This window comes from Microtus ochrogaster, linkage group LG2, assembly GCF_000317375.1.
Source record: "Microtus ochrogaster isolate Prairie Vole_2 linkage group LG2, MicOch1.0, whole genome shotgun sequence".
In the NCBI taxonomy this organism is placed as follows: domain Eukaryota; kingdom Metazoa; phylum Chordata; class Mammalia; order Rodentia; family Cricetidae; genus Microtus; species Microtus ochrogaster.
The window spans coordinates 12,142,910-12,152,027 of record NC_022028.1 but is presented as its reverse complement, the minus strand read 5'-3'; the positions used below and the strand labels follow the sequence as shown (position 1 = coordinate 12,152,027).

The 9,118-nt window shown below is 38.9% G+C and overlaps 1 protein-coding gene across 1 annotated transcript in view; it reads right to left on the bottom strand.

The window, feature by feature from the left end:
• The window catches only part of Col9a1 (collagen type IX alpha 1 chain), an 82,102-nt gene that overhangs the window by 43,048 nt on the left and 29,936 nt on the right, over nt 1-9,118 (bottom strand). The window contains exons 10-15 of the mRNA XM_013351004.2: nt 8,779-8,802; nt 8,481-8,534; nt 7,301-7,354; nt 6,605-6,637; nt 5,783-5,839; nt 3,876-3,929 (exon numbers count right to left, since the gene is read on the bottom strand). Of these exons, the coding sequence (XP_013206458.1) occupies nt 3,876-3,929; nt 5,783-5,839; nt 6,605-6,637; nt 7,301-7,354; nt 8,481-8,534; nt 8,779-8,802 (276 nt within the window). The remainder of the gene's footprint in view (nt 1-3,875; nt 3,930-5,782; nt 5,840-6,604; nt 6,638-7,300; nt 7,355-8,480; nt 8,535-8,778; nt 8,803-9,118) is intronic.

Genomic DNA, 9,118 nt, shown 5'->3' with positions numbered 1-9,118 from the left:
CACACCACACACACACGTGCACATACACATGCACACACCACACACACACGTGCACATACACATGCACACACCACACACACACGTGCACATACACACGCACGCACACAACACACATGCACACACACACATATGCATGCACACACGCACACATGCACACATCATGCACACAGACACACATATGCACATGAATTTTAAAAACAGAATTGTCTGGGGTACCTTCACAAAAACACCGTTTGTTTTGTATTAACGTATACTACTCTGCTTTATTCTTGAAGTCGGTGCATTTTACTCTACTTAGTAAAATCTTTTTTTCTGTTTTTATTTAATGAAGAAAGTTTTGTCATTTTCTTTATATTAGACTTGAATACTGCTGGTTTGTTCAAAGCCATCTGAATTTGGGCTTTTATTGTCATTGGGAACTTCTCTCATATTATCTAGTTGTTATTTGGACATTTTGTTATTTTGTAAACTCTGTTATACTTTAAAATGTTAGAATATTCTATAAAGAAGTCTGCTTCCCGGGCTGTGGATATAGCCCAATGACAGAACACTGGTTGGGAGTGCCACAGCCCTAACTTCAAATCTCCAGCATCATCGAGGAAAGAGAGAGAAGTCTGACGGCTGTCTCTTACAGGAAGGCAACTCTACAGATTGAGAAAATACTAAATATAACACTTTACATTTCAGTGTTAATACGTATCTTTAATTGTGATGTTATTAATGAGGAAACCTTCTTATTTATATTACATATTAAAATCAATTCTGTCATTCAATTATGAATATACATATTTTATTAACTCATTTTCTTGCTTATAATTTTATATCATATTTATATATAATAGATTAATAGATACTACTTATATAAATATAATATAATTGTAAAATACTATAATTTCCTTAGCTTATATATTATATTTACAGGGTTTTTTCACACACACTAATAACCAAGTACACCTGAAAATTTAATAGAGTATTAATAGATAACATTTAGACATCAAGTGTAAAAAACAACTAGATTATGTTTCAATGAATTACATTTAATTTTTTGCAATTATTTATTTGGAGGGGTCATGCACATACCATATGCATCTATGGAGGTCAGAAAACAACTTATGGGATTGGTTCTTTCCCATAACACATTATTCTGGAAATCAAACTAAGGTAGGCTTGACGGCAAGACCATTTACGCACTCACAAGAGCCATCTCACGAGCCTTGGCACTTAATTTCCAAGTGAATTATGAAATTTTTACTGTTTTAGTACCATAAATAAATTCAGGTTGTATTCTACTAGAACTTACGGTTGACAGTGGAAAGAGGTAGTCCCGAGTTAAAAGCTACTGAAATTGGCTAGTTCATGGAGTGGGTAATCTTTATGTGAGTACTATCAAGGACTTATTTTTACTTTATGTGTATGAGTGTTTTGCCTGGATGTATGTATATGTGAAGGCAGTGCCAGCAGAGGTCAGAATTCCCAGGAACTGGGTTGAACTGCCATGTGGATGCTGGGAACTGAACCAGGTCCTCTCTGCAAGAGCAACAAGTGTTCTTAACTGCTGAGCCATCTCTCCAGCACCTCCTGGATATAATTAAATAGTACTTGCTTTTCCTCCAGAGCTATCACATCGCTGTACAAACAGCAGTGATTGATAGTCGACTGAAAGTTTTCTTATCAGCATATGGCATATTCCTCATAGATTTCCAATAAAACTTGAAGTAATATGTTTGAATTAAACATGTCTCCTGCAGATAAAAATGTACTCACCCAATCAATAGTCACAAATTCTAAATGACAAGTTTAGGAGACCTTATTTATCATCATGTCCCTGGAGGAATTTAAAATGGATGCTGATTGAAGTGTAGATTGATGGTTCCAGGGCCACAGTTTTATTATTAGGACTTCACTCGTATTCACAAAGCTTTTTAATCTTCGTTAGTTAATGTGCAGGATACATTTAAAGACAGACTGGAGCTGCGTGCCAACTGCAGACCTCCAGGCCCCTCTGCTCTCAGTTAAGGCTCAGTTCTTCCAGGGCTCGGTCATCAATGGCCTATTGCCATCCCACCTTCCTAAGCCAATTTTGAAAGTCACTACTTAAAGTTTAGGTTTGCACAAAAATATCAGAGGAACTACAGGAATCTTCAACATCAAAGTGGACATTTATCCAATTGCCTAACATGTAAAAAAAAATAGTTTCTTATAGCTAATTTGTAGGCACCAAAAATAGAAGTTTGATGGACATTAGGGAGAAATGCCCTGATCAACGGTTTTAAATCCTGCGGGACAAGGGAGAGATGGTTCTCCAAAGGAAAGGGGCCCACAGCACAGGAGGAGGGGATAAAAATATTGGCATGAACAGAAGCCTACTGTCTGCTTTACACACGCCTCACAGAAAAAGAAAAAAAATCTCTGGGTGTAATTTAACATTCTTGCTTGCCCATTTTAGTGACTTAACTAGTGTTCTGGTGTAGTAATATGTCATGTTCAATTTAGTCAATCCCCTGTGACTGTTTTTGTTTTCTTCTGAACTCTAAGAACTTTGGACAAACAATGGCACATAGCGAGTAGCTGACAAATATTGGTTGATTTTTCAAAATGGGGAAATCTAAAATTCTGGGGAGGAACGGGCACACAGAAACAGGGCATTCACCTTTTCTATTTTATTCAGGTTTGACACCTGAAACCCAGCGGTTTCATTCCAGATCAATAAAAAGACCTTAGCAATCCACAGCCTTCATAATAAATGACTGAAAATAATGTGCAAACAATAATAGAGCACAGAAAATTGGCCTATTTATCCTGATTATACAAGTGAGGTTATTTAACAGACTGATTTGGGCTGAAGAGTTCAAGGATGTTAATACTCAAAGATATTTTACTCAAAGAAATAAATTGCCTCTCCTGCTCATTACTACTCATTAGTAAAAAGGTGAATATTTTACCATAACCTAGTAATTATATGGACAGACACAATCAACAAAATCTAGCAATCCTGCACTAATAATAGTGGTATGGTTTTGTAAAATATTATAAAATTTACTAAGAGAAAGAATCCACACTATGCAGGGAGTAAAATTATAAGATGAAGAAATGGCAGCCAAGCTGATTTGCTTCAAGTACTTTTCAGCTTTTTTTTTTTTTTTTGGAAGGGTATATCAACCTCAGTGTAATATAGATTCCACATTCTTTTTTTGGTTGGTTGGTTGGTTTTTTGAGACAGGGATTCTCTGTAGCTTTGGAGCCTATCCTGGAACTAGCTCTTGTTGACCAGGCTGGCCTCAAAGTTAGAGATCCACCTGACTCTACCTCTGCCTCACACCCCCATCCCCCACCCCCAATGCTGGGATTAAAGGCGTTCGCCACCACTGCCCAGCCAAGATTCCACATTTCTAACTGGATAATATTGCTGACTTCCAGCTACTTCAAGTCAAAGTTATGCTGAAAGGAGATGAGAAAGAAACAGACAAATTAGTTCAGGTCTAGAGAAGTGGACTTCGAAGCCAATTATCTACTAAATCCCGTGTTTCTGACTTTCAAAACACTTGTACAACTTTACAGCTATCATGAACTCTGGGGAGGTAAAACAACTAGGGACATAGTGTCTGGCTGTCATCAGCTTTGATTAAAAAAAAATCAAGATATGGCCTATTTAAAACAAAGAAAATGCAGTCAATATGGGGCAAATAGGCCAAAAAATGGCATTTTCTTTGTCATTTCAATAACTGAACGGTTTAGAAAACTGTAGTTAGAATACACAAGCATTTACTTTCCAAAGAAATAACACATCACACTTTACTATTCCTTAGAATTCCTTGTAGTGGATATTCACACTATCTCTTAATCACATTGGCCCACTAAATGCTCATTTCCCTTACCTTGTGTCCTTGTCGTCCCGGTTCACCAATTTCTCCTTTTGCCCCTTTATGACCCTAACAAACATAAAAAATAAAAAAATAAAAACACAAATAAATGAAGCTGCATTGGGTTTGATGTCAAAAGCGGCCAGAAGGCTCCTAAAATTGTTCTGCCTCTCTAAATCTGTGTTTAAAATACTATGAAAAAAGATTATGTCACAAAGCACAACACTGCCTTGGAATAGCCTTGTAATAGCACCATGTACACCATGTGACTCATGTATATAATAGGCATCAGCTTTATTTATTCATTTATCAGGAGGATAACACTCCTCTAGACTAACACCTGCTCTGCCAGTCAGTTCAGCAGCAAGGTGATGCCCACCTTGGCTTCCAGTTTCCCCAGCTTCCCCACCAAGGTTAGCTTTGAAAATTTCCAGCACTAGACACTTAACCCTTTTAGAAGCTATCCCTGGCTCCCTGATAACCACGTTGAAATCTCATTTGCCTGCTGTATGGCCAGCTCCTTCCATGAGGTAGAGGAAGGGCAGGCGTGAGAGTAGGCGTCTCAGAGGCAGGGTTGCTTCCTTCCTTGGTGGGAAGTGTGAACGAGAAGGGGCAAAGAGTGAAAACAAAAGCTGCACCGCAGCAGGGGATTGGGGGTCCCAGCTGTGCCAATCTCACATGGGCTGGGAACAGTAACACCCAGCAAACTGTGACGTGAAGTTCTCAAATTAGGTCTGCTGGAACTTCCACCTCTTGTAGTGATCATGTGTTTGCGCTTTTACAAATCAAGCTTGTCTGAAGATCAGAGTGCAGAGATAAGCCACTAGAGGCCAGGGAGTGGTGGCACACACCTTTACTCCCAGGACTCATGAGACAGAAGCTGACGAATCTTTGTGAGTTCAAGACCACCCTGGGCTACACGAGACTGAATCAGTCTAAAAGAAACAGAGTTCACGCAAAGGTGATCTCAGCCCTTGGGATCACAGGGCTTTAATCCCAGCACTAGGGAGGTGGAGACAGGAGTAACATGGCTGGGTGGAGAGAGGAATACAAGGCAGGAGGAGACAGAAACTCATTGCAGGCTGAGGTGCAGTCGAGACAGTCTGAGGAGACAGTCATTGGACAGGATCGCCCTTTATGTCTGAGCAATGGTAGAGGTGAGAACTCTCTAGTGGCTGGCTGCTCTGTTCCTCTGATCTCTCAGCTTTCACCCCCTAACATCTGACTCTGAGATTTTATTATTAAGACCAATTAGAATTCGTTCTACAGCCTCTCTCTGGTGTTTTGGAAAAATAAGTCACCTCCTATATGAGTCTAACCCTTCCACAGCATTGCAATTGAGAGAATTCGCCAAACTGCAATTATAGAAAACCCTTTGAAAACCAGTGCCTCTCAGCCAAGCGTCTTCCAATCATAGCAGAGCAGGAAGGGTCTAGAATTTCTCAAAATCACTCCAAATTCAGAGAAGAGAATGGAGGGGGAAACAATTGTTTTCTTTTTTTTCAAAATAGACATTTTTAAGTATCATGATGGCAAAGTAAGAGAAAGAACCTTCAGGAAAATCTGTTCTGCACAGGTCCCCCAATTATTTTTTTTTTACCATGACACTCTCAAATTCTCAACTACACAGTGTATATACACAGTCTCCCTCCACATCCGTACCTCGATCTTCCCCTATAGAAGACAAACATCCAGTCCTGGATTTCATGTTCAAGTTTCCTGGCCCAGTGCATGCTGGGAGCATTTCCTCCCTAACTACAGATATTCTGTAACTGAACACATGCAGCTCAGTAGGGGCACTAGTTATATTTTCCAGGCTGAATTTGTGCCACAGACAGAAAGAGCAATGGCAGACTTGACTAATCTAACCAAGACCAGTGGTTAGATGTTGCCACTCTTTAAAGGAATGGAATTATTCTTACCCGCATGCCTGGGAGGCCTGGGTATCCAGAGCGACCTGGTGGGCAGGAATTGGGGCACTGACAAAATACAAAAAAAGAAAGGGAGAGAGGTAAACTAGAGCACCCACTTTGTGAAAATGAGAAATATTTTTTCAAGGAGTCCAGCTACAGAGTCCCAAAGCAATCATAACCATTAAACAACTCTGAATATCCCTTTCCTTTGTTTTTCTTTTAACTTTATCGAAAAACATGGAGAATTCAACAGTCATCCTGCCACGTGCTCCTCTTCCACATGTTACATGTAAACATTTTATCATATTTATTTCAGATCTAATAAAAGAAGTGAAATTCTTTAGACAGTAGACTGTAGCAGGACCTTGTCTGGCCTCTTCCTTCTCCGCTGAAATAGCGCCATCCTGAGGTCACAGCCTTTCACCATAGACCAAAACTCCATGAGTGTGGTTTGCCTTTGTTGACTACTCATCTAGACATAAAACATCTCCCGAAACTGGAGTACTCCCATGGGAAATCACACCTCGGGCATAGAGCCAAAGGCGTGAACAGAAACAGTGACCCTTCTCCAGTGAAAACCCTTGTGTAGCCTGAGAACACGTGAGCAGCCAGTCCACACGGCTCTGCCATCCAGGTTAAAGGAGAACATGGAGGCCAAGCAAATTCCAGTCAGATCATTTTAAAGACAGCTCATCTGAAGACCGCATGGTCTTTACAACTATTACGTTATACACACATATAAAACACCACGACTAAACTCATTGTTTTATATTAATAGATACTAATACAAAAGAGTTACAAACCATATTGTAATCAAAGGAAAAATCTTACCAATGGGTCTCCATCATGAAATCCAATTGTTCCCTAAAGTAAGTAAAATACAAAAATTGAGAATAAAACTAAATGATTTACTCTAAGTTATGAATGATAGAAATTTCAAAATCTATTTTGTAATATATAACAAGGGTGCAAAACTATAATAAAGGTATTGATTTTATGAAATACAAGGAAAAATAGAAGCATGTATGTTAATATTTGAAGATTCACTGATGGGTGATTCCTTCAAAGATCCCTAAACTATAGTTGGTTAACTCTTTGGGGAGATGAAATAACTGACAATATAGAAAGTGGGGAACTCTGGCACATGAATGAAAACATAGAGTATCACATACTTAAACTATTGTTTTGATTTTGACTTTGAAAAACTTAGCAAGAACTAATTCGCATGAAAATGCTTCTTCTCATGTCAACGTTTTAAGCTCTTAAGAAATTACAACTGTCAAAAAGCTGTAAACAAATAAGACCTCTCTGGGAAAGCATCCTTTAGATTATTGTGGTTCCTCTGTGTTTCTGGTTGTAAAATGAAACAGACTGAGCAGATTAAAAAGAAAAAGAAAAGAGAAGAAAAACACAGTAGCCATTTTGGAAATGCAGAACAATGACTTAATAAATATTTCCACATTTGTTTCTAGGATTTCTTCAGTTCCTGTTCAGATATGAAAGAAATTCAAGGTGGAAATTACTTACACTGGGTCCTGGGGGGCCGGGGGGGCCAGGTGGTCCTCTTTTCCCAGGGTCACCCTAGGTCATTTCAAAATAGAGACACAGTAGTTACACAAGATTCAGAATACAGTTCATAAAACCAAGGAGCCATGAGAGAAAGGCATTGCCAGAAAGTTAAGCAGAACTCAGGCAGGTGTAAGCCTACCACCAAAACCCAATTAGCTTTCCAACACCAGGCAAACAAAGAAATTCCGGTCTTACCATGGTAGAGAGCAAAGCAAAGGAAGACACGGAAAAGGGGTGCAGATATCGAGTCAGCTATCTATAGGATTATCCCTCTACCTACTTGAAACACGGATCAGAAATCCCATGGACTGATCCAGTTGGTTTACAGAACAGAATAACTGGTATTGCTAGTGTCATTCAGATAATTAAAGCAAAAGAAAGCACGGACCCAGCCCTAAATTGAGAGTGGAGGACCCATCTCTGCAACCCCTAGTCTGAGCTGTCACTGAACTCTTGCAATGGATAGGGAAGCAAAGATAGCTAAATTAAAACAATCCATTCAGATGAAAGGGGGTTCAAATTACTCTGAATGCCCTATTTTTACCATTGGCACATTTTCTTTCTTAATATTTTACATAAAATATGCAATCATGTTATTATTCATTCATTTGTAACATATATGTAAGTAACTTTGCATACAGAAAACACATGTTTAGAGCAAGAAAGATACATGGCGTTTGACTCCTCCCCTCAGGGAGGTTATAATTTCTTAGCTTCTCATATCAATACTTCAACATTTTTAAGTGTTTATAGAATATCACACTAAACGCTTTTTATCAACAATTTTCTCAGTCAATTTCAGTTTCTTTCTGTTCAATTAGAATTAAATCCTGGCTATAATTTAATGCTTCTAGTATGGTATTTATGGTGATAACTGAGTGCTATTGTTTAATTTCATATGGATAATTTAACAGAAAAGACACTGGATCCCAATCCTAGATGAAAGTATGATAATGGGATGATATCTTTACCTTGAAACTCAATTTGCTGCAGGATAGGAAGAAATGCTTAACTGGAATAAAATTCACCTACAGTGTTGGGAATTTCAGGGGGAGATTCACAGTGACCCCACTGCCTGCAACAGTAGCACCTTCTTTCAAAGGATCAAATGTCAACCAAAAGGCACGATGGTACTTACACTAGGTCCTACACGGCCAAGTTCTCCAGGAAGTCCTGTGGTTCCAGGAGGACCCTGAAGTCAACAAATCAAAGGGACAATCTGATTTGTAATAGTGTTTACAGTCTATCGTAAATGACATGAAAACTGATAAAGAACCAACTTAGAATCACCCATCTTTTCTCATGCTGGCTTGCAGTGAGACAATAATTCATTTAACAAAACTGGTTAGAGTAGTAGGTATAGGGTTAGGTCGGACTTTTAGAAATAGAGTATTTTCTAGAATGTGTAAAACTATAAACAATGAAATGATACGTACAGGGGGTCCTGGAATGCCACGGCCCTAAAAGATCAAAATAAAAATATTTATGGCTTGAGGTTTGAAGATCGTATAAACATAGTCATAGACATGGCTCAATGCACAAGAAGCTGAAACTCTTACACTGTGTAAATAGACAAGCAGTGCTCACTGGAAAGCCCTGGACGGTGGAAGCAATATCACTCTACCTCAGACAAAGCCAGGAGTTTGTTTCCGTCCCTGAAGCCTTGCTTTGATTCTATGCTTACCAGTACTGTTTTGCTAAGGATTTTTAAAAGAAAATCAATAACGAAGCCTTCTATGCTCGCCCTGACTCACAGAAGAAGCTATGTGTGCTCGC